Raw genomic sequence first — 26,116 nt, 5'->3', positions numbered from 1 at the left:
TTCCTGGAAGGAGTTGATGGGGCACTAGGAGATGGAAAGAGGAAAGTCAAGACAGATAGATAGGGAATTCAAGTTTCAGTGTCTTTAAATAAAACTTTATTGAAATGCAGCCACACCCATTCACTTATCCGTGGCTGCTTTCAAGCTACAATACCAGATTTGAATAGTTGTGACAGAGACTGGAAGGCCAGCAAAGCTGAAAGTATTTATTATCTGTCCCTTTACAGAAAATATTTGCTGACCTATGACTCAACAGTCCGCAGAAGTCAGTGGCCACACTGGGAGGATAATGGACGGTCTGCTTGGGGCATGATGGTGCCACGTGCTTTGCTGATGCACAACATGAGCAAATAATACTACCTTTTCTTCTAACATCCTCAGCTCTGTGGGTACAGCTGTGTAGAGCCCAGAAGAAACAGTTTCTTAGAGAGGAGGAGGAGGAGATCTTTTCTCCCCGGGTTTTTGTTCAGCTGTTTTTCCTTGAGAAGTCGAGAGCCACGGAATTGTTACCGAAAGGAACCCATGGGGGAGAGAGCCCAGATACTGTTATGGAAACAAGCTCTCTCCCCCGGGATCTTTCTGTCACTGTGTGTACTTTGCCTGCTGCCAGGTGTTAGGAATTGGGGCCCTCAATGCCAGAGTTTGGTAAAAAGGAAAGGAACTGTTCATTCAAAAGTTATACTTAGAGTAATGGTGGAATGTTGCCGTTAAATCCCAAAGTCCCTTTAAAACACCCACAAACACACACACACAGTGCTGCCTCCCCCACTTTGCCCAGTCAGGCCAGTCTCAGAACATGCCAATCAGACGTACTCTCCTCCAGAAGAAAAAGAACAGAAGTCTGCAGCTCACTTCTCCCGTTCCTCCCAGTCATCTGTGCTCGGCTAGGCAGGTCTCCCTCAGTTCCCAGCACCATCAGCTGTGTTGCTGAGATCTCCAGTTTTCAATCCGAAACTAAGTGGCACCTCCTCATGACCTGCCAGCGAAGGTCCTTTCACCCCTTTTCTTCTCCACACGGTCTCCAATAGCCCCCGTCCCTCATGGAGGCCCACCTTTTAGTTTAAATCCCAGCCCAGAACCTCCTTCCTAACCCCATTTCCTACTCCTCCTACAACCAGCTACACCTGCCAGCACTCCTGTATTCTCTGCCTTTCTTGGCTGCCATAGTAAGTGTGGGCAGGCGTGGACCCTAGGCATGGAGCTAACCATCTCCAAGCTCTTGCACAGGTGTGGTAAGCCTCCCAGTTACATCATGGGTCAAAGTTATGCATGTCTTCTGGCTCTATTCAGGCTGGAGGACTAGTTTGCCATTATTGATATGCAAAATAACTGTTTTTGCATATCAGGTATGAAGCTGGCCTGCTGTTATTGATATGCAAAATAACTCTCAACGGCCCTGATCCATGTCTCCCCATCCTCCAGCCAAACTTGGGGATATCCTATATTCCTGGACACCCCAAGTTCTGGACCCCATTGCAAACTGCCCCTTTGGGGGGCCCTGGCTGCACCCCATTACAGAATCACGCTGATTAGCTTAACAACTTAGAAGTGGGTCTGACTATTCCCCAAGACAGAGAATAGTCCAGGTAGTCGATTTAGGAGGTGATCCCAGCAAACACTGGTGAAGAAGTAGGAAGTGAGAGCCGGAGGGCAGGAAGCCAATCTGGGGTGCCAAGTAAAGGCAACGGCAGCTTAATCCTGCAGAGAGTACAGACATACTTCAGAGTTGTCGCACCTGGCACAGGTGTGGTTGACTCCTTTGACCACCCATCAGTCACAGGCTGAGGGCTGATCCCAGAAGGACATCTGGTCTACACTGTCGTGGCTATGGACAGCAGCAGTAGAGATGGGAGGATGACAGCAGTGACGGGACATCACTTTCCCGTTTGTCCCCAAGCCGGTGATTGTGGCATCTGCACAAATATTAACTCTGGCCTGAGATCTGTGCCAAAAATTGCCAGCACTCAGGCAGTCAGTTTTGTCAGGAAATCATTATGAAACAAACACACACACAGAACTTGCAACAAAGAAAGCCTTTTGGAGAGTATTGAAATTTTTCAACGAGTTCAGAATCTCTGGTTTTGAAAACTGTCGCAACATTGCAAAGCAAATATTCCCAGGCTTAGATCTAAAACGGAATTTAAAGATGGCCACAATGGACAGAAATAAATGACATTTTCATATGAAGTTTGGAAGAGCCAATTATTAATAAGGAAGACAGTTTTAACATTAATTTTTCCTTGTAATTGAAGGCACAATGAAAGAATGTTTTTCTAAATATTTTATTTATTTATCTTTAGAGAGAGGGGAAAGGATGGAGAAAGAGAAGGAAAGAAACATCAATGTGTGGTTGCCTCTCGCACAACCCCCACTGGGGACCTGGCCTGCAACCCAGACATGTGCCCTGACTGGGAATTGAACCAGCGACCTTTTGGTTTGCAGCCCGTGCTCAATCCACTGAGCTACACCAGCCAGGGCCAGAATGTTTAAAGAAACATTTTGAATTATATAAAAGTTATGAAGTCATTTCTTCTTTGTTGCATGACTTTCACAAGCTACAGAAAATATCAGAGGCCCCATCAAAATGCCATTGTGTAACTTTCCATTTTAAACCAAATTCAGACCTGACTTGTATAAAGAGTTAAATCTTTTAATTTATTTTTGATTTAATCTTCTGTCTTTTTTCCATTACCATTTATCCCCCTTATCCCCTCTTCCACCTCCACCCACTCCCCTCCCCCAAGCAATCACCACATTGCTGTCCACGTCCATGAGTCATTTTTCCTTTTTGCTCAATCCCTCTACCCCCAACCTCCCCACCCCACTAGCTGTCATCCTGCTCTCTATGAGTCTGTCCCAATTTTCCTTGTTAGTTCAGTTGGTTCTTTAGATTCCACATATGAGAGAAATCATATGGTATTTGTCGTTCTCTGACTGGCTTATTTCATTTAGCATAATGTTCTCCAGGTCCATCCGTACTGTTGCAAAAGGTAAAATTTTCTTCTTTTTTATGGCCAAGTGGTATTCCATTGTGTAAATGTCCAGTAGTTGTTTTATCCACGCATCTACTGATGGACGCTTGGGCTGCTTCCATATCTTGGTAATTATAAATAACGCTGTGATGAACATAGGGATTTTTACGTTCTTTCAAATTAGTGTTTTGGGTTTCCTTGGATATATTCCCAGAAGTGGGATCTCTGGGTCAAAAGGCAGATCCATTTTTAATCTTGTGAGGTATCTCCATACTGCTTTCCACAGTGGCTGCACCAGTCTGCATTCCCACCAACAGTGCAAAAGGTTCCGCTTTCTCTACATCCTCACCAGCACTTGTGGTTTGTTGGTTTATTGATGATAGCCATCCTGACAGGTGTGCAATATGAATCTTTTTAGAAAAATTGTTCTGCAAGCCATCAGCTCTAGGTGCACCATAATTTATATTAAGAAATAATTTATCATATTTATTTAATTGCTGTTGAATCTATAATATGTATTTCACAGTTCTAGAAACAGTTGTATCAGTACAAAATCCTTCTCAAAACACAAATAAAAAAATTATTTGGAATCTTGAATTTGCCAAGAGTGGCTGGCAAACTATATCTATACTGACTGAAAATGAAGTTGCCACAAGAATGAATTTTGATGACCTATCAAATGAATTTGCTGAAAAGTGAGCAGAGAAATCTTATGGTCAATCTAGATGCCACATTAATAAAGTATTATTTATTGTGTTATATAAAATTATGTATTATATATTGTATCACATTAAAATTATATAAAATTATTATATCAAAATATTACATTGTTACAATCACAATTGTAATACATTGTAATTATATTGCCACAATGTAATATTTGTAATATTGTATAATGTAGTTGCAAATATTACATTGTGGCAATGTTACTACTCATTGCCATATTTTATTAGTAATAATATGTTTTAAAGAAAAAAGCTGTATGTTTTAGTAACTTTAGCTGCACTTTTTTCCCTGTCATTTGAGCATCTTGCATTTGCACAAATTATGTAACTGGTCCTTCTGCTAGAACCATGGTGTCTTCTGGGGCATAGGCTGAAATATCAGCAAGATCCAGAGCCTCTCTGCAGCACCCCAAATGGGACAGAATATGCCACCCCCGAACATGCCACGTCGGTACTTGAGTTCTGGAGAAGGAAGTCAGGGCCAAGACTCAAACTGTCAGAGGAGGTTAGTCTAGAAAGCCACAGAGGTATCAGTAGAAGAGCGCTGTAGAAGAAGCGGGCTCAGGAAACAAGGGACAGAGGCAAAAAAAAAAAGTGGCCCTTGGAGCTGAGGAGAAAGAGAGAGGTTAGGGAAATGCGCCCGGGGAAGAGGGTGGGGGAAGTCTCAGGCATGCTTCATGTTCCAACTTTTGACAAAGCTGTGTCTGTCTCTGGGGTTCAGATATGCCTGGGCTGACTCCATGGAGCTTGCAAAAGTCCGTGTGTAGGAGAAGTTGATAGATAACAAAAAAGGCTCTAGAAAGTGGAGAAGAATTCGATGGTTATCGTTATATCTGTAGTGGAGATTGGTTGTGTGCACACACCCGTCAGGTGTAGAGACCAAACATCTTGGTTGGTCCAATTGGTGTCCTTTGTCCCAGTATAATTATTAGCAGCACCTTTCTCTGTTAGGGAAGCCTTAAGCAGGGGGTATCCAACCTTTTGGCGTCTCTGGGCCACTCTGGAAGAAGAGTTGTCTTGGGTCACACATTAAATACATTGTGACACATAATCACAAAAACAATCTCATAATGTTTTAAGTAAATTTATGACTTTGTGTTGGACTGCATTCATAGCCATCCTGAGCCACATGTGGCCCATGGCTGCAGGTTGGACACCCCTGCTTTTTCTCCCACAAAAGGCCACGGGCAGCCTTCTGCAGGAGAGAGAGCACTGTGAGACACAGAGCCACAAACAGCATTGTGGGGACACCCAGCTATCAAAGAGTAATCCAGCATAGCACAGGCCAGAGTCCAGGCAAAGGTGGTCACTGAAGGCAGTGATGGGACTGTCAACATTGAAAATAAAATAGCCAGGCCCTGGCAGGTGTGGCTTGGATGATTGGAGTGCCATCCTATGCACCAAAAGGTTGAGGGTTGGATTCCACGTCAGGGCACACCCCTAGGCATGGGTTCAATCCCTGGTCAAGGAGCACATGGGAGGCAGAAAACAAGAGATGTTTCTCTCTCACATCAAAGTTTCTCTCTCTTTCTCCTTTCCTATGTCCCTAAAATCAATAAACATATCAAAAATCTTTTTAAAAAAGACAGTCATTTTACAAGCAAAATGAATTTATTCTGGAAGAGCAGAGGAATTGGACATTGGGTCATGCAAACCATGGGGAACGACAAGAAGTCTGGAGAATAAAGAAATGGAGCATTCTTTTAGAGAGGAAAGAAGGAAGTTAGGAGGGCCTGGTTTTTTTTCCATTACAGTTGACATTCGATATTATTTCCAGAGGGGCCGTTTTTAATGAAAGTCTATTCATTAGAAGGGAGTAGAGCTCAGAGCTGTGAAACTTCTCATCGGCTGCGATGTAGTGGTTTCTCATTGGCTGGGTTGTTGCTGGGCAAGGAGAAAAATCTTCCTCCTGCTGGGGTATGTAGAGTCCCGTTCTGGCCAGCCTACGCAAAGTAAGCTGTGAGGAGAAGTAGTGTGTGAGAGCTCCCCTTCAGGGCTTCCTGACTTCACTTTAAATGAGATTTACCTTTATTGATTTTCATAGAACAAACTCAAACTGCCTGTAGTCAGGGCCAGTTGACACACTCAAATTAGGGTCATTTGAGGAGGGTCTAACAAAGTGTTGGTGTGCGGGCGTGCACCAAGGCCTGAGGGAAAGAATGAATGACGTGGCTACAGGAATCTGGACAGAAAGAGTCTCACAGACAGGCTACCTTGAGAGGAGCAGTGACCTCCTGCAGTGAGTCAAGCAAGTGTGAGGCAATCCCCACAAGGAGGGGCCAGCTTAGGGAAATGCCATGGTCTGAATGTTTGTGCACAACCACCCCCACCTCAGTTGAAATCCTAATCCCCAAAGAGGGTGGTATTAGGAGATGGGGTCTTTGGGAGGGGATTAGGTCTTGAGGGTGGAACATATTGGGTGGGATTAGTGCCCAGTCTAAAAGCAGCCCCACCCCCAGAGCTCCCTGGTCCCTCTATCCTGTGAGCTGGCAGAAAGCCAGTGCTGGCTACAAACTGGGAACAGGGGTCCAAAAAAGAAAAACAACACGACCACGCTGGTGCCTGATCTGGGACTTCTCAGCCTCCAGAGCTAGGAAAAAGAAATTTCTGTTGTTTATAATCTGTCTTAAGTCTGTGGTATTTTGTTACAACGCCAATGGTTAAGACAGGAAATAAGTAAGCAGCTGGAGTTCTCCTTCCCTCTGGGAGAGCCCGCTGGGGCAGAAAGCCAAATGGAGAAGAGTGGAAAATCTGGAGGGTCATTTGGGGGATGTGTTGCTTGTAGCCTCATTGGTGGTGACATCACCAGTGGGGGTTGAGCAAGAAAGAAGAATCCTGATGGAAGCCACAGCACCGTGGGCAGCCTTTTGCGGCCAGAGATGAAATACTTCCTGTGATGACACACAGAAATAAGCCACTGGAAGGGAGGTTGTACTGTGACCCCACCGTAAACTCCAGCCTAAAGGGACCCAGGGACACAAGCATGTTTAGCTTGGAAATATTTCTGAATTTCCAAATATCTTCTCTCAGTCATGCACGTGTCTACCGGTGCTCCTCTCTAAGGGTCAGATGAGAAGCATTTGCACTTCCTGTCTCTGGCTCCACTCTCAGGACCCCTGGACCAGCTGCAGGAAGACCAATGTGGAGAGGAAGACCAATTACTCTCTGTGGTTCTGAAGTCACGTGGGAAACCACAAAGGATGCAGCTGAACACACACTTAATTTTGTTATTTCTCCACTGAAGGGTCATTTGATAAGTGTGCCTGATATCATGCGAAGCATGTGTTGTCCCCAATGGTCCCTTTTTGTAATATAAGTATTTGTTTTTGGTTTAGATTGTATTTGGTGATTTTTATGTCATTTCTGAAAAGGCAAAACAGACACATGGGTCAAAAATAAAAACCACGTGAAAAGCTGCGCTCCCACCCGTCAGCCTTCCTGTCCCTTACCTTCCACCCTATGCTTTGTGGCAATACAAGCATTTATGAATAAATATTATTACTCCCTACTTTTGCTTACACAAGAGGGAACATTCAATACACAATACAGCGTATCTTGCCTTTTCTTGCTTATTAATATATCCTAGAGAGATTCCCCGCCATTTTTTACAACTTCATAATATTCCTTGGGAGAGATTATTTTACCCACCCTCTGTTGGAAACATCACTTGGTTGGTTTGGAATCACTTTCTCTTATAAACAATGTTACAGTGAATAATCCGATATAGCCATCATTTTCGTGTGGGCAGGGATGTGTAGGATGAAATCCAGGCAATGGGGCCAGTGGGTCAAAGAGTCAGTACTTTTATAAGACTGATGTATTGATATATTGATTCTTCGCTGGATCTCTATAGCCTAGCCATGAATTTAACAGCCACATATATTTCCAAATAAAAAGCTCCAAAGAGGGAAATAAATGCTGAGTCCAGATAGAACCTTCAGCCAACGTAGAGCGTTGGCTCACACTCGTGACGAACGTCTCTTGGTGTTTATAGGTGCCTTGAGCTGAGAAGCAATCTGAAAAGAATCCAGTCATCCGGTTGATAGTGCAGATATATACCCCGCCCACTTCCAAGGAAACAAGTGTCTTAGTTATTGTGAAGATTCCAGCTTTTGATCCCAGGAGATCATATGTTTGTGGTAACAAAGGCAAGGCAACCTGAGAGCCCTGAATTCCCCCACCAGGGCAAGGGCTGTGCCGGTGACAGATAACTCTAGGGCTCCAAAGGCAGTGTCCAAAAACCCCCCTCACTCCTTGAGGCCAGTATACTGGGCATATAGTAATGCTCAGTTAACACTTCCTCTTTATTTCCTCCTCTTCCTCCTTCCTTTGCTTTTCTTTCACTTTTTTTTCCTCCTCCCTTTTTTCTTTCTCTTTCCCTCCCTCTCCTCTTCTCCCTCTTTTGCGCCTTCTCCTCCTAAGTGATAAGAAGCAGCATACAAACAGTTCAGCCTATGGAAATAATTTTTCCTGCTTCTGGGCCCAGGAGGAGTTACAGAGAACAGAGCCCAAAGCCACCAGTTCAGTGGGTAGCACCATAAAATAATAACTCTGAACTACGTCTCTTTTTTGTCTCATTTTTCCCCTGGCCTTTCCCTAGTGGCATCAAATATGAAGTGGGCAGTCTTCATATCAGATCCAGGAGAAGTGGGAGGGAACTGTACTACAGAATGGAAACTACGTAAGGGCATGGATTTTTAAAAATTCCTTGATGTTTAAATCTGTGTAACTCACATGCCATAAATTCACATACCATATGTCTATGCATACATCACATACATCTATATAATTCACATACCAGAACATTCATCCTTGTGAAGTATACAATTCAATGTTTTTTAGAACATCTACAGTCATGCAACCACCACAGAATCTAGTTCAGAACATTTTCATCACTCCAAAAAGTAACCCCGTACCCACTGGCAGTCACGCCTAGTTCCCCACGTGCAGCCCTAGGCAACCACGCACCCCCATGTGTCTCTGTGGCTGAGTGATATTCCCCCGAATGGGTCGACCACACACTCACGTATTGATGAACTTCCGGCTCGTTTCCGTGTTTTGGTTATTATGACAATGCTGCAATGAACACTCCCATCCACTTTGGTGTGCATGTGCACTTACGTCTCCCTCGGGTAGACACGTGGAGTTGGACTGTCTAGTCCTCTAGTGACTCTAACGTTCTGCACAGCCGCCAGGCTGAGGGCAAGGGTTCTCACCTGGCGTGCTCGCTGCTGACACAGTGCGGCATACGGTGAATCAACGTGAATGTTAATTAAACAAATTGAATAAATGAATATGCTTGTCTGGTGAAAACATAATTTTTTCTTATGTATGTAAACATGCATAAAATATTTTTTTGGAACATTAAGTATGACAAGCAGTTCTTTCTTTCCTTTCTTGGTAATGGATGCTTATTAAAAATGGGATTTTGAAATTTTACTCTGCCTTGTGTAATTCTGAGAAAGAGGTCTTTTAGGGGTCCTGTGCCACTCTTTTGCTCTAAGAGAAAAACCAATTAACTCAGTGTGAAATTCAAATGAGAATATACTGTATAAGATAATACACGTTTGGCTTAAAACAGCTATGCATTAAAGTACTAAAAAAAATAAAGTAATTTCTTTACCCTTATCTTAGGCTGCTCATGGCTTGGTAGCTAAAAAACCAAGCTTTGAGACTATCTAAAATATGAGAAAATTAGAAATGAGGACCTGAGTGAAGTTCCATCTTTCGTTCATTCAGCAGTCCCTCCCTCGGGCTGCCACACCTCTGCCCCTAGGCTTGTTTCACGGCAGGCACTGCGATCAGTTATCCTTAGGTAGTAAGAACTCCTCCAGAACAGACTGTGGGCTGTGCAGGGCAGACGCCAGTATCTTGAAGGTCTTTTACATTCCTGCATCTGGCCCACAGCTGGGCGCATAGCACAGGCGCAGTGCCCAGTTTGGGAATGTGTACCTGAATGAGTGAGTGAACCTTTGTGACATTGTTTTGGTGCTAATAATCCATTTTCTTTTATGTGGATGGTTTTAAGAACTTAAATCTAAACTAGTATGTATATGTGTGTGTATGTATGCAACTATATATTATATGTATGTATATATGTGATAATAAGGATAACTATAAGTACAAATTTGTATATTGTGTATATTTTCAAATTATTTTGTAAAAGGCATGCATTACACTTTTGATCAGAAAAAAACTATGTAATAAATGCATTTTAAAAAAGAAAAGAAGGGTGGAGGGATGGGGAGAAAAGGCACGCAACTGTAATTGAATAACAATACAAAATTAAAATTAAAAAAAGAAAAGAACTTATTTCTAGATTCTTGATAGTGTTCTCAATAATTAATGTAACTTGGAGAGCTGAGCTGCTTTTATCCTGTATGAGTTTTAATGATTATAGCTTTAGATATGTTTTAATTTCCAATTTCTTTTGATTTTGTCCTTTTTATTCTAACATCAATAATAATATTTACATTCAAATTCCAGAAATTTATTGAAAAAATCATAAGAGCTGTGCCCAGTGGATTTTTTTAGGATGTAATCAAAACACAGGAGAAGACTGGACATATTTGAAATCAGAATAATGATGAAATAAACTATGGTATGATGATAATGTGGAAGATATGCATTATTAGAAAACTATATATGAAAAACACTTAAAGGTAAGTAAAATATCATGTAATATAAAGTTTAAATGCTAGGATAAAAATTCTGGGAAAATGATATGCGCATATATCATACCAAATTATTAACATTTATGACATTTATTTCTGAGTGATGCAGTCACAAGTAATTTTAAAATTACATAGGAGAACAAAATCTCTATAACTTGAAAAATTATTTGTAGAGTTCTTATTTTGCAAAAAGGGGTGTCTTTCTAAAATATAAGTTTGAACTTTGCTTTGACTACTCATGAATTAGCAAAATAAGCAGAATTCTAAAATTTATCAGGTTGAAATCACTCTAGTCTCAGAAACAAAACAAAATAACCACAATGTCCATCAGCAAGTGAATGGCTAAAACACTGTGGTACATTCAGACTGTGGCATATCACTTGGCGCTAAAATGGCCTAGCCAGCCCCGAAAAGACAGGGAGGAGACAAATGCACATTACGAGTGAGAGAAGCCAGTCTGAGAAGGCTTCATACTATGTGGTTCTGACTCTATGACATTCTGGAAGAGCAAAGCCAGGCAGGTAGTAAATAGGTCAGTGGTTGCTAGGAGTTAGGGGGAGAGGAGTGATGAGTAGGTGGAACACAGAGGATGTTCAGGGCAGTGAAACTATTCTATATAACACTGCAATGGTGGATACATGCCGTTATACATTTGTCAGAGCCCATACAATGTGCCATGCCAAGGGTGAGCCCTGCTGCAAACTGTGGACTTTGGTGGACTATGATGTGTCAGTGCAGGTTCATCGATGATACCGAGCGTACTTCTGTGGTTGGGGATGTCCGTAGTGATGGAGGTGGCGCATGTGTAGGGGCAGGGGACATGGAAACACTCTACATTCGTTCAGTTTTGCTGTAAGCCTAAAACTGCTCTAAAAACTTGTTTATTTTTTTAAAAAGCAAAATAAAATCAGTGAATGATATTCAGTATCCTTACTTTCAGTGAATTCTCCTTGGGGCTTTTTTTTGAGTTTTTTGTTTTGTTGTTAGTCTGCTCTGAAGAATGCTGGGTTGGGGACACATTGAAAGGTTGCCTCTTAGATATTCAAGTATGTGCTCCTCCCCCCAGCTGAGATATTTGACCTTTAGTCTCTTTGTGTTGGAATATAAAAATGGAAAGCACAAATGTCCCAGTGAGTCAAGTAAACACCCCATATGAAAACCTGTTGATCATTGATACAGAGAGTGTTTTGGGGTTGCCAGATGGCAGGGGTGTGGGGGAATGGTTGAAGAGGTGAGGGGATTAAGAAGTACAAATAGGCAGTTACAGAGTAGCCACGCAGGATGTAAAGTACAGTGTAGGAAATGGAGTTGCCAAAGAACTTATATGCATGACCCATGGACATGAACAATGGAAGGATTGCCTGAGGGAGTGGGGGGTGCTGGGTGGAGGGGGGCAAAGTGGGAAAACCAGGACAACCGTGATAGCATCATCGATAAAACATAATCAAAAAAGAAAAGCTGTTGAGCAAATCTTAGCATGAATTTGGGGGTGTTCTGGAATGTTTGAAATGTGTGTATGAAATGACTAATATATAAATTTTGCCCAAGTTGCTATGAATGGGCTAAATTTGACATCAGTGAGTATGCTTTTCTGTTGTTGAAAGTCAGCATCTATTTACCCTTTTTGGGTGATAATATCCTGATTTTTCTCTGGAAAACTTCCCCTGCACCACTCTAAGCCCTCGTGAGGGTCTACCTCCCACTCCCCAGTTCAGGCAGCAGAAGACTGAGACCTAATCTAATCAGAGTGAGCCAGCCCCAGGCCAAGGCGATTGGCTCAGAGCTCATGGAAAAGACTTTCTGAAGTGACGGAAATTCAGTGGAGTTTGTGTGTTTGCATTTGCTCAGCCCAGAGGCAGCATGGTTGAGAAGAGGACGTATTCTGGAGCCTGTTGCTTGGGTTTGAACCTCAGTTCCCCAGTTTCACCATCTACAAGCCAAGTAACATTAGGTAAGTCACTCATTCTCTCTGGCTCTCAATCTCCCCCTGTAAAATGGGGCCAAGAATACTCCCTACCTCATGGGTTTGCTGTGGAGATTGAAGAAGTCCATATTTGTAAAGCCTCTCACGATGTCTGTCTCCTTGATGAGGATGTGGGAGGAGAAATCACGCAGCTTTCCTTTCCATAAGACCGCTAGAAAACAAAACAAAACAAAATAAAAAACAGATTGCAGGCTGTGCTAGGCTTGATTCAATGAGTACACTTTCCTGAGGTTTTTTTTATATTCAACATCTACTCACTGTCTGTTGGTGGCACTCTGACGTGCGGAGGTACAAAACGTGTTGTGTAGACAAACGCGTTCCTAGGAAAACAAGTCCGCCCCCAGCTTCCCAGTGCTGCTCAGAGCCTAAGGCTACCATGGATTCATGCCCGAGAACATGTTTCCAGAAGCGTCTGCTTTGGACCATAAATCCTCTGCAAGAAGAGTTGAATTCTGTCAACTCTTGGCCAGCACATGGTGGGTGCCCACTAACTCTCCGCTGCTTAATGGCAGAGAGGTAGGGTTAGCTGGTCAGGTTTGAAATAAGGTTGTCTGGCTTCAAAACCCTCTGTATCAACCAACGGTGGCCAGCGTAAGCCTCTGATTCCTCATCTGCAATATGGGAATAAGAAAGTGTGTACATGATGGCCTTTTTGTAGGGTGTTGTGCACAAAGTATTTGCCATTCAATGACGCGGGCAACTATTGTGGAAGGAGGGAAAAGCAGCATTACAGAATTGTGCCTCTGTCCTCTTCTCCCTTCAAAACTGTGGTTCGCTGCCCAGCAGATGAGCAGTAGGGCCTTGCTGATGTTTGGGTTGTAGCTGCTGAATGTGATGAAGACCCTGGACATGTTAGTTTCTCTGCCCCTGGGGGATGGTCAGTCTGTAGTTGCTGGGTGTGCATGTGGGAGAGGGAGTTGTTCAATCTGCAGCCGTTGCCTGAGTGCTAACAGCACACCAGGCACTGGTCCATGCTCGGAGCTCTGTGCACGAAGAAGGGCAGCGGCCTTATTCTCACGGAGCTCACCTACGAGTGGGAGGCTTGAGGACAGGAGGAGCCCCCATTTCTAGGGCTTTACCAGGGAAGTGGGCAGCTCTTTGTCTTACCCTTACACTCGCAGGTGCTAACAGCAAGCCTGAGACACGGGGAGAATGCAGGATAAGATGCTCAGGCTCGAAGAGCTGCTAAGTGGGAGAGTTGGGATTTGGGCCTGGGCTCGGTGTTCTGGGCGAGGAGACATGGCCCGGCAGGGGTCATGTACGCACAGTGAAGTGGAAAGAGCATAATTTATATATTCACACATATGTATGAAATATATACATATCATCAAATAGTATATATTATAACCACTTATACAGCTGTCAAAGATGAGAAAAAAGATTGTGAAAGGAGATACCAAAATGTTAATGGTAGTTGATTTTGGGTTTTGGAACAGGATGTGGGGGGCATTTTTCTTCTTTTCTCCGTTTCCCATGTTTAAAATGTGATTGTATTACTTGAATGATTTGAAAATAGCTAATGAAATTGACCAAGGAAAGGTCATTCAAGAGCCAGCACTTCCACTAACTGGCTGTGTGACGGGGAGGAAGGCACTTCTCTGTGCCCTAGACGTCTCAACATCCAGCCTGCAATTCTCCCCGCTGTGGTGTTTAAATGCCTTTTCCCACGTTTTGCAATCCTTGCTTGCCTGTCAACCCCCAATCTAGTGTCACCATCTTCTGCAGGACCTTCGGAAATCCTCTCTGACATATTGGCTCTCTCCTGCCTGTACACAGCCGTCCCAGTATTGGTGCTTGTTTGTTGGACACTTGTTAGCAGTCAGACACTCAGCTTAAGTTCTCTGTGTACATCACCTGAGTCAATCCTCAAATTCAGTGATGCCTGCAGAAAATTTTAAGCCCACTCTGCAGCAGAGAAACTTGTCCTTCTGAGAAGGTCTGTTCCTTGTCCAGGTGGCAGAGCCCACTCAGGGCCACCTGACCAGAAAGCCCTGACACCTAACCGGCTTCCTCGTGGACAGTGTCCTTCTGTGCCCCCAGCAAGCTACCACGGTGCCTGGCATGGGCTGGGTCTTAATATGTGTTGAATGTACACCAGATTAGGCCATTTTTCTGAGCCCCAGTGTATTGTAGCTATGTGCAAATAAGTTCACAATAACAACGTGACCACGTGTCGAGTGCCCAGCCTGTCCTCAGTGTGTGTATTATCCCAGTTACTCCCCACCTGAACCTGCTGAGGAAGCATTATACTGAATTCATTGGACAAATGAGAAAGCCAATTGAAAAATGGAACTTTCCCTGAATCATGCCACAGCCAGAGGGAGTGCAGGGATGGGGTTACTTGTGCATTTGCAGTCTTCTTTGCCAAGGCACACCAGGACTCTGGGCCTTTGTAGTTGAACTTGCAGAAAGACGGAGCACAGTGAGCGGGCTCACCAACCAAGTGACTTTGGCAGGGCAAAGGATTGCAGGGTCCTCTGAGATTTCATTTTCTCAAGTCGAACAGAGACTTGAGAAAATAAAGGAACACTGAACACAAGGAGAGAGTAAAAGCTGAAGTGCTCCCAAGTTACTACTGATTCATAACCAGAAATTAAGACAAAACAAAACCGAAAGTGTAACTGTCTGGGTGCGAGTGTCTCTTGGTGCAACGTCTTTGGTTGACTGTATCTTGCAAAATTTTAAAAGTTTGTGCCCTTTGACCCAGGAAGACTTTGAGGACTGTACGCACTTGGACACGTGAAGAAATATGTAGATGCAAGAATGTTTATTCCAGTATTTAATGTGGTAACAAACGAGTAGAAAACCTAGGTGCCCATTGATATGGGTCTAGTTAAATAAACCGTGGTATGGACGATGGAGTACCAGGGGCCACTTAGAGAGATGAGGTAGAGCGCTATGTGCTGATAGGTAAGATCCTCTAAGTACTTCACTCTATAAGAAAGCCAGGCACACAGCTGGGTCGGCAATACGCCGTAATTTTTATGAAGCAATGAAAGTGTATCTCTCCATCCATGGGTACTCACAGGTAGGCTGCCTGTTCATTAGTAAAGTAAGAGGAGAGTCCAGAGCAGGAGAAAGAATAATGTTCCACATATTCACTTTGTCCTATTTGACTTCTACTCCATGTGTATTTACTCCATGTGTATTTATTATATTTATTACCAAAGACAAATACCCTTTCTAAAGGGGTTGTTTTTGTGGCAGGTCTTCAGTGTTTTGTTCTACAAACCAGAAAACTATTCATATCAGACAGCCCAGTTCATTAAGAAATGGCCGACAAGCTTTGTTACACAGTGACTGAGGTTGGTCCTTGCATATCCTTTAATATAAAAGAAAGTTCAGGTCCAGGTGAGCTCTGCCTAGGTGAGAGAGAGGATAACTTTCTCTTGGAATAGCTGGTGGCAGTGGAGGCGAGTAAAGTGGATATATAATGAATATTCAATGTCATTAATTACCATTAGTATTAAATATCAAATACCATTAACATCAGACAGAAAGAACCAACTTCTAGGTGGATGTGTGGGATGAGGGAGGAGGAAGGGTTCAAAGACTCAGAAAGTCATAGCGTGAGCAACTGGAGGGATGGAGGCTCCGTTCACTGCAGTTTGGAAGACCAGGAAAAGATCAGCAGTTCAGTTTCGGACGGAGCGATTTGCAAGTGGAGCTATTCCCTCCTCTTATCAATTCTTTGGCCCCCTCGGGACCTCCTCCTCTTTTACTGTCACCTTTCTTTTGTCTTCACTTCAGTTGCTGTGGGACTTCGGTGCCACATTCCATTATTGAAACTCCATCTATGCTTAAACCTTCACCCCCCTTGCCTGTCTCTCACTGTGTTGTCCTTGCCCGGTGCCTTGGGCCAGATTGTGTCCCCACCCTCAAATTTACGTGTTGAAGTTCTAACTCCCAGGACCTCAGAATGCGACAGGGTTTGGAGACAGAGCCTTTAAAGAGGCCATGAAGTTCACACGAGGTCTCTAGGGTGGGCCCTAGCCAACGTAACTGGTGTCATTACAAGAAGAGGACATGGGAGCACAGGTGTGCAGACCCGTGAAGAAAAGACCATGTGTGTCCAGAACGGAGGCAGCCATCTGTTACCATGGAGACAGGCCTCAGAGGAATCAGCCTCGCTGACTTCCTGACCTCAGATCTCTAGCCTCCAAGACTGCGGGGCAACAAATTTCTGTTATTTAAGCCTCAACAGACTCTGCGGCTTCGTTTCGGCACCCTGGTCAACTCTCAATAAGCAGGCAAACCCCGCCCCATGAAAATGAACTCTCTGCCTACTCTTGCCTTTTCTTCTAAGCAGAAGTGGCTGGACAAAAAACACGCCCTCACTGTCCGGCCTTTGTTAAGCTTCCTGACCGCTTCATGACACCTGGAGAACCTCTCTCATTTCCCACCCATCTGCTCTTTCCGCCTCCTGTGGCTTCCCCAGCACCCCACACACTCTCAGCAGGGGACCTTCTCGTTTCACTGAGAAGTAGTCAAAAGAGAATGTCCACATGTCACTCTCAGCAAATCCATTACCCTGCCCATCCCTAAAGCTATGCTCTCTACCTTCGCTCTGTGAGGTGGCAGAGTTCTCCCCCCACCCCCGCACGACCCCAGTGTCTGGGTCTCCCCGTGCTAAGGAACCTTGAGAGTGGGGAAGCAGAGGAAGTCTGGGAAAAAGCCACTCGGTTATTTATGGAATCACTACTGAGAGTGCTCCCTGCACGCCAGACACTTTTCTAAGGACGACCCATGGATGACAGAATGACATCCCCTCCACACGCTCACAGAGCAAGTAAGAATAACACACATTTACTGAATGCTTCCCATGTGCCAGGCATGACACTAAACATGCCGCAGATATGAACTCACTTAAACCTCACACAACCTTGTGAAGTGGGTAACACCATTGACCCACTTTACATCTGAAGCACAGAGAGGTCAAGTGACTTGCCCTACCTCGCCCAGCAACTGGGTGATGGAGCTAAGTTTGAACCCAGACCTTTACCAAGATGCCACTTGAGGGAAGTGCTCAGGCTTAGGTGGAGCCTTTAAAGGGGGCTGAGCAGGCATAGTCAATGCTACGAAGCAGAGGTACAGCATCCCTGGCAGGTGGAAGGTACTGCTGGTTCATAGGTACATAGGAAGGCAGCCAGCCTTCACCTTTCCCAGGAAGCAGTGCATCCGAAGGGTGAAGTCCAAGTCTGACAAAGGAGCTGGCGGAAAGGTGCAGGAGCACAGGGTGTTTGCAGGCATCTGCAGGGCAAGCTTCAGGTGGCTGCCTCTCCCCTTTTGTTAAAGTCGTCTGAAGTCCTTTAAATTCTTATTGGTCCAGCTGGCCAGGGAAGTTTGAAGGAGGGGGTAGGGTGGGAAAGGAAGCGCAGAAAAGGCAAGTGAAAGATAAAAGGGGAGGTGCAGTTTCCCAAAGGGGCAGCTCTCTTCCCTTTTCCTGCCCAGCCTCTGGCAGGTCCTGTCCTCCGACTTCGCCCGACCGACCCTGCAATGGACCCAGAGCCCGACCACAGACTCAGCCCCGTGCCAGGGGAGAAGCCCTGCTGCAATCTCACCAAGAAAGCCAAGATCCGGGTGGGCGTCCTTCTGTGCGTCCTGGTTGTGGTGGTGACGGTCACCGCGGTGGTCGGAGTCCTGAAGCTGGGCCAGGTGCCCACGCACAAGGAGTGGAACGGGACGGGCACCACCCCGCATTTTCCCGAGATCATTCTGGGGCGATGCTACACCTACACTCAAGTCAAGCGGCCAGAGCTGAGGTGAGTTGGCGTCAGTGGCGCGCGGCTGGGCACCGTGCGGTGGTTACTGCGCACGGCTGGGCACCGGGCGCTGGGGAGCTGTCTGGATTGCTGAAACAAAGCATCTTCTGTTTCGGGTAGCTGAGAGCCTGCCTGCTGGGCAGTGCTGCTCACCAAGCACCCAGCTTGCAATTCCTCACATCCCTTGCAGGAGCTGGGTGCGCGGTGGGGGACAGTGGCACCGAGCGTGCTGCGGTGAGCGCAGCTCGCTGGCCCGGCAAGCTCAGCTGTGAACACTTGGCAGAGATGCCTGCTCTCTGGGCGAGGTGCCCAGAGCCCGGGCAGTCCTGACCCGTAGCCCGCCTCAGGGCTCCCGGTCCCACTACAGGGACGGAAAACCACCGCAGATGTGTGTGGGGGGTCGGATGGGGGTTTGGTGACATTTTCTACTTCGTTGGGGTTTCCGTTCACTGTCTCTGAGCACCGTAATAGATGACATCTCCTTAAGCAGCTTCTGGAGCTTGCGGTGGCGGGATAGCGTCAGCAGGGCCGCTCTGAAAAGAGTTTCATTCATTGATAGAAAACAGCACCCGGATGCCTCTTGCGCATCGTGCAGTGAATGTAACTACGGACTCATTAACAAGACAAAACAAAGCAATAACACCTTCAAAAACTGAGCTATCATTTACACGATGATTATGTTAATCAGCTCGATGAATCTGTCCAAACCCTCAAAACACCGCCCACACCAAGTGATGGGACCTTTCCGAAGGTTCCTCGTGCCCCCTCCCAGCTAGCTGCTGATCTCTCTCCAAAGCGAACCACTTTCCTGAGTGCCATTCCCAGCGCACGGCTTCAGCGGCAGCGCGCATTTGTGAAGTTGCACAGAGAGTACAACACGCTGGCAAGTCACAGCTACTTCTCAGCCTGCCGAAGGCGGCAGGGAGAGCCGCAATTTTAAGCTGTCGAGTTAAGAGACTGCACAATTTTGCCACCGAGACACCTGCAGTTCAGGGCTGGGAGCAGTGAGATCTCCCCTCCCCCCCACCATCCCCCAGCCTCTCCACCTCCCTGCTTGCGCTCAAGGGTTGGGTTCTAATGCAGATACCCCAGGTCTTCATCCAACTGTTCAAGTCCAACGGTTGCCAGGGTCCCTTAAGTTTTGTTTACAAATAATTAGTTAGTTAATTGATAGAGAAACTAGAAGTTGAGGTGTTCCTTCAGCTTGTGACACTGTACCAGCGAAATTAAGTGATATCCAATCTAAATTGTTAATGAAAAAAGCCATCTTTTTATTTTCGCCCTAATTTAACGTTTAGAAGTGTTTGCTGTTCAGTCGTCTTTGGTCGGCACATCCACATGGTAGGCAGGATGCACCATAGAAGCCATGTGGCTTTTTAATGTTTGTCGGGATGCTCGCTCACCTTCAAGCACGTGTGTGTACACATAGGCAAAAACATATGTTCAGCATGTGCACACGTATGCATGCACATGCATTTAAAATGTTAACGGGATATCTTCTGCTAGTATTTTTTGAACATGCAGATATGTCATGTACATGCACACGTACTATAAATGGGTTAGTACTTGTATATGATACTATGTGCCAGGCACTTAAAAACATCAAATCGTTTATCCTTAACAACATGTGAGGCAGAGACTATCGCTGTCCCTTTTCCACATGAGCAGACAGAGGTAGGGAGTTGGAGCACATTGCAAAAACCTGGCTCCGAAGAATGAACTCAGTCCCTGCCGTGGCAGAGCGACCATAGCAGTCATTGTCCCTGTCTGGGGGCATTCTGAAAAGAAAGAGGATGCTATTCATAGTTATGCTGAGTCACCAGGCTTAACCCTGAGCATACGGGCAACTCATCCTTGTGCGGCTTGGGCAAGGAGCTCTGGAGTCCCACGGCTTGGCTCTGTCACAAAGGAACTCTGGGCAATGAACTCACTTTCTCTGTGCTGCACATGGCGGTCTTAACTATAAAATGGAATGAGATACCTACCACACGGAGCGATTATGAGGACTAGGAGCAATTATCCTGATATGTACTAAGTGGTGAAAATGCTAAAATTTTTTGGAAATGCAACATGACAGACATCTTTCAACAATGAATGTAGATCAAGGCCAACTTCTAAATGGTTGCCTTGTACTTACATTTATTTAAATCACAATCTAGTAAATCAGTTCTCTAATGGTGGAATTTATGTTATTTTTAACTTTTTACTATTCTTTTTTTTTTAACTTAACACTTGGTCTTAGAGACATTCCAAAGCTGGTACACATAGGTTTACTTCATATTTTTTTAATAGCTCGTAGTATTCCATAAGGTAGTTGTAAACATTTCCTAGTGACAGAAAATTAATTTCCAATTTTCAGTCCCATTCACTGATTCAACAAATATTTGTGGAGCGTCTGCCATGTTTCAGGAAGTGCCCTAGCCACCAACAATATAGAATCCAATACAAAGTTCGCAGTATCACGAAGCTACCATCCTCGTTGGGAGAGACAAGTCTCCACATACGTCTTCATGCAGATATTTTGTGTACTTATGTTTCTGTAGGACAGATTTCTGGTGGAATTGCTGGATCAAAGGGAGAATTATGTGTATTTACAATTTTGATAAGTATTTCTAAATTCCCTCCAAAATGACTGTGCCACTTTATACTCCCCTCACCATCTGCCAGAGGACATGCTTTCCCAAAGTCTCATCATCGCTGGGTAGTACCAACAATGTTTCCTTATGAAAAAAGTAACGTCTAATTGTTCCCTGATTGCCAGTGAGTCTTAGCACGTTCTATACCGTTATCGGCCATATATAGAGAGAGTTTGTGTGTGCGTGTATTTCTTGTTCAGATTCTTACTAATTTCTACTGAGCTACTTGCTTGTTTCTTTTTATGGGAGTTCTTTATATATTGTTATATATATATGTATATATGGTTTTTTCTTTCTCTCTGCCTGTTGTCCTTAAATCAAATTTAATTTGTTGTCTCCTGGGAGACTTTAACCTCAAGGTCATGACTGATGAATAATTTCTTCCGTCCTTCTATGTTGTTGAAACTTTGGCACACTATTGCCCTTGTAATCATACCCTCTTAACATCAGCAATCTTATCCCTGATAAATTAGGAAATCTATACCTTGCCAGATTACTCTCTCCTGCCTAGTTTTTTATATTGGGCTAAAGCAATTTATGTCAATTATTTAACCTGGTATTTCTACTTTGACCCAGTTCTTTTAACCTTTGTAGGTCTTTATCTAAACTATATATAAAATGAGATAGTTATGTATTACCAAGCAAAACAAAACCAGCATAAAAGTCACAGATATAATAATTGTAACTACATACAGTAAAACTGAATGTACAGATAACAGATAGTAAACTATGGCACTGCTGGGTTAATAACGGAATTATCATAGGCCTCCTTCCTTGTTATTCTTCAGGATCCATAATTGGTAGTTTTCTTATCTATTACTGTGTAAGAAGTCACCCCAAAACTTAGTGGCTTACAACATAAACCATGTGGTGATTTCACATGACGCCGTAGGTTGGTTGGGCTTGAGTAGGCGGCTCCTCTGCTGTCTGCGATGTTGACTGGGGCTGAAGTCATCTGAGCGCCCAACGAAGCTGTCGTATCCAGATAGGTCGGATGTCACTCGAGGGAATGACACCTAGGAGGGGTCAGCTGAAAGGCTGGTGTCAACTGGGACGCCGAACAGGCTGGGTCTTGCTCTTTCTCCTTGATATCTCAGAGGCTTACACTCACGCCCTTGAAGTCTTGACTCTGTGAACGTGTTTTGCTCTCAGTGCCCTGGATGTGATCTTTGCCTTGAGGCCATTGCTTATTTTGATATTCTTTTATCGCGAACTATGGGGGATGACAAGCAGTTTTATTTTCCAACTCAGCAGTACCTCACTTGGAAATAATTTCTCTTGATTCTGCTAAAAAAAAGAACAGTTCTTTCTTCTTTAGTTCATTTTTCTCTTTTTCTCTGTACCTTATCATACACAGCTGAAAAGAATAAGTGGACGCTTTCAACAATCTTCTTGGAAATCTCCTTAGCCAAATTTGTAAATTCTTTTTGCTCCATTAGTGCAGGCAACAGTGTTACTAAACTTTCCACCACTACATAACATGGGTCATCTTTCTCCTAGCCTCCGATGACACTTCCCTCTGTGGCTGTCCAGCCTTCATAAACAGTGTCCTTGAGGCCTTGCTTATGCCTGCTACTCAGTCCCCAGTGTTAGCGCCACACTATGGTAGTCAGGGTTCTCCAGAGTGACAGAGAGAGAGAAATCCTGACTGACTTTAAGGAATCAGCTCATGTGATGGTGGGGGCTGACAAGTCCCAAATCTGTGGGGGAGGCAAGCGGGCTCGCGACCCCGAGAAGAGTTCCCGCTGCAGCTCAAGTCTGACGCCCATTTGCTCGCAGAATTCCCTTTTCTGGTGGTGGGGGGTGGGCAGTGTCAGTCATTTTCCTTAATGCCTTCTGCTGATTGAATGAGGCCCACCCATGTTATGAGGAGTAATCGGCTTTACTCAAAGTCTGTTGATTTAAATTTAATCTCATCTAAGAATACATTCACAGAGACATCCAGAAGTGTTGGACCAAATATCTAGGTACCATGGCCTAGCCCAGCTGACACATAAAAGGAACCATCATGCACATGTTTTAGGTTTTTGTTATGTAGCACCTCACCCCAGGAACCCCTTCCTATTTTGATTGTCTATGGCTGCATCATTAACTACCCTAAAATGTGGTGACTTAAAACAAGCATTTATTATCTCTCATGGGTCTGTGGGGTGTTTGGAATCAGCACAGAGGCCTGCCTCACATGGTGTCAGCTGGGGCGGTGGGCATCTGAAGGACTAACTTGGCTGGAACATTCAAAGATCACACAGGATGCAGCCGTGGCACCTGGGCTCAGCTGGATGGTCATGCCTCTCTTTCTCTTTGCATCATCTCCGGGCTTCCCATCTCCTGTGACCTCACCATGTGGTCTCTCTCTGGTGCAGCTGGATGCCTTCAGAGTTCCTAAACTCTTAAAAGTGGGGGCTGGCAGGTCTTCCTAAAGCTTTAGACCCATAACTGGCACTTACTTCCATCACATTGTATTGGTGAAACAGTCACGAGTTCAGCCCAGACTCAAAAGATGCGGAAGCACCAGCCCTAGACAGGGGAGTAGCATAGATTTTGAGGGTGGCCTTACCCCTTCTTCATGTTTGTTTTCTCAGTTTTGTTTTTTTTTTCTTGCTATATCTGTTGCTCTTTCTACTTGATTACCTTTCATTAACTGTATTTAAAAATGTGATCTCACCTATAAGTGGAACCTAATCAACAAAACAAACAAGTGAGCAAAATAGAACCAGAGACATAGAAATAAAGAACAAACTGGCAGTAACCAGAGGGGAGGGGGAAGGTGATAAGGAGTGGGGGGGGTGAAGAAGGGGAAGGGTCAAGTCAAGGAACATGTATGAAGGACCCATGGACAAAGACAATGGGGTGGGGAAGGATTGAATGTGGGTGGTGGGGGTGGGTAGGGCAGGGGAGAGTAATGGGGGACAAATGGGGACAACAGTAACTGAAGAACAATGAAATTTTTAAAAATGATTAAACAAATGACAAATACCTGCCACATGTCACCTGGAGTCTAAGCTCCTGGAGTCTACAGGGCGTTTGTTGAGTGATAATACCTGCCGGACCTGAAATAGTGCCTGGAATATAATAAGCTGAAATATGGGGTTGAATTAAATGAATGGCATACAAGCTAGTATATTACAAGTAATAGAAATAAAGAAACCCATAATTAATGTATCTCCTCGATAAACTTTTCAATACCATCACTTCTGAAATCCCTCAGTTTCTCTTTTGGGCACTTGGATTGTTTTTTTTGCTTTTGTGTTAATGGCTTTGTGGTATCCTGTCTGTTTCTTTGTTTGTTTTGTTTTTTGTAGGCTGTAGAACTTCCTCTCCTTTGCACGTTCCTTTTCTTTGGTTTTCCTGTCCCAGGATCTCTAACTCCCACAGAACTCACTTTCTACCAACTTTTTAGTGTTGAAATTTGTCTCTTGTTGGCAAGCTGAGCCCTTTTTGAATTAAACCATGAGCATTAAATACCAAAAACTCCTGAAGAGATCACACCTGGCCATCTTGTCTAAAGCTTCACACACAGGAGCTACCTTCTGACCAAGATGGCCCTGGGCATATGCAACCTGAAAGACATGTGGCCCAAGACTCACGAAAGCAAATTGATACTGTGGGGAGTACCAAGTATCCGGGCAATATCAGGACCAAGGGGATATGGAAGAGTGAGGTGGAGCCTGAAGGAAGAAATGGAGAGCCAGCGCCCAGAGTAACGAGGGCCTCAAGGGAGGCACCTAGATGATGTGCCTTCATTTGCATGAACCTTCTCTCCTTGGGGAAACCCAGCCCTGTCCATGAATTGCAGGCTTCCGTCCTGATAGCTGTTGTCTGTCTGGGGGCGGGAGCCCGCCCTTCTACGACAGCTCTCTTCATTCCTGCCCCGGGAGGTGATAGGGCCCTGGAGGGCAGGGACTGTTTCATTCAATTCTGTGCCCCTCGTTGTCTGGCACATTGCTCATCACATTATAGTCTCTTAAAAGGTGCTTGCTTAATTGAAATAAGGTCCACATTGTGCTGGTTGAAACAAATGCACAGTGAGACACTTAATCAGAACAAACTCTTCATCCATCTCACCCTGTCTTGTAGTGATCATTTCTGTGCTCACACAGAATCTTTGATTCCCGTGTCTTCATTTCACAGTTTCTTTTTGCTTCTCTTTCCTCTTCAAAGTTTCTAGCAAGATTTCTTGGGGCCAGTTCTTCAATTTTACTTCCTTGTGTCTCTCATTTTAATGACTTTAGCATTTTATTAACCTCTACTCACTGCAATTTATTAGTGCAAGATGTACAAAAAAGCAAACACTTAGTAAAGACTTACTGGGTGCCTGGTGCTGGGGCTAGGCATGGGGGTTTCAGGGAGGAAGAAAACACAGGTCCTGCTCCCCAGGGTCCTGGAGGGGTGGTGGGGGAGGACTGGCCTGGAAACTGAATACTGCAGGACAGCATGATCTATGACAGCAAATAGCTTGTACATGGACGAGAGGAGCCCCAGGGAGCAGGAGTGGGGTGCTTCTGTGCTGTTAGCTCTTTGCTAGATCCTATAGGGATGTCTCAGATACATGCAGGTACCTATCAAGCAAGAAAATATGTGAACCTCTGTGAGCCAAGTGCCAGCACATTGCTACACAGATTCGGAAATGAGCATCACCAGCTGGTGGGGCAGAGCCAGGAAGGACTCCATGAAAGAAGTAGCATCTGAGGTCTTCCTTTTACAACAGAATTTCAGCTATGGTGTGTTCTGAATAGTGCGTGTTATCCTGTTGAACAGAGCCCGAGAGATGGATAAGATGCTACTTTTGGTGGGGGGTGGAGATTGGGCCACTTGATTGACCAACACTCTTTAAAGGTTGTGGGACCTCGGGAATGTCCCATTGGTGGGAGGGTCTGGACCTCTGGTTGGACCACTCACTACCTGGACTTTCTCAGCACACAAGGGACTGTGAGGGTGACCATACTTGCACAGGACAAAATTCCAGCGTGTTTTCTTTTGGGAGGGATGGAATGGCCACCTGCTCAACGTCTATTCCCAGTTAGACCCTGAACTCCATCAGAGCTTTGCATGGCCTCACGCTCACCTGTGCATCCTCAGTGATCAGTTCTGTGATCATCAACCTTCCTTCAATCCCATCTTGCATTCTGGGTTTCGAAGACAGACACCAGAGGCTGGAGAGTCTGAGATGCACCTGACTAAATGTGGAAGGTAAATAAGGAAAGTGAAACAAGGCTCCAAGCCATGGGGCCTGGGTGCTGCTGTGGGTACAAGAGGGAAGTCAACCCCAGAGCTGACTTATTTGTAGAAGGAAGGGTGGAGTAGAGCACACATGCCAATCAACTGAGTTTGGGGCCTGCGGGACCTGGGGTGCTACCAAAACA

The 26,116-nt window shown here is 44.9% G+C and overlaps 1 protein-coding gene across 1 annotated transcript in view; it reads left to right on the top strand.

The window, feature by feature from the left end:
• CD38 (CD38 molecule) overlaps nucleotides 1-26,116 on the top strand; it is a 60,076-nt gene that overhangs the window by 7,564 nt on the left and 26,396 nt on the right. Inside the window, exon 3 of the mRNA XM_053923488.2 lies at nucleotides 17,807-18,117. Within this exon, the coding sequence (XP_053779463.1) occupies nucleotides 17,807-18,117 (311 nt within the window). The remainder of the gene's footprint in view (nucleotides 1-17,806; nucleotides 18,118-26,116) is intronic.

The sequence above is a fragment of the Desmodus rotundus genome, chromosome 4 (assembly GCF_022682495.2).
Source record: "Desmodus rotundus isolate HL8 chromosome 4, HLdesRot8A.1, whole genome shotgun sequence".
Lineage (NCBI taxonomy): Eukaryota > Metazoa > Chordata > Mammalia > Chiroptera > Phyllostomidae > Desmodus > Desmodus rotundus.
Note: the sequence above shows the minus strand (reverse complement) of the source record. Positions and strands in the feature narration are given on the sequence as shown.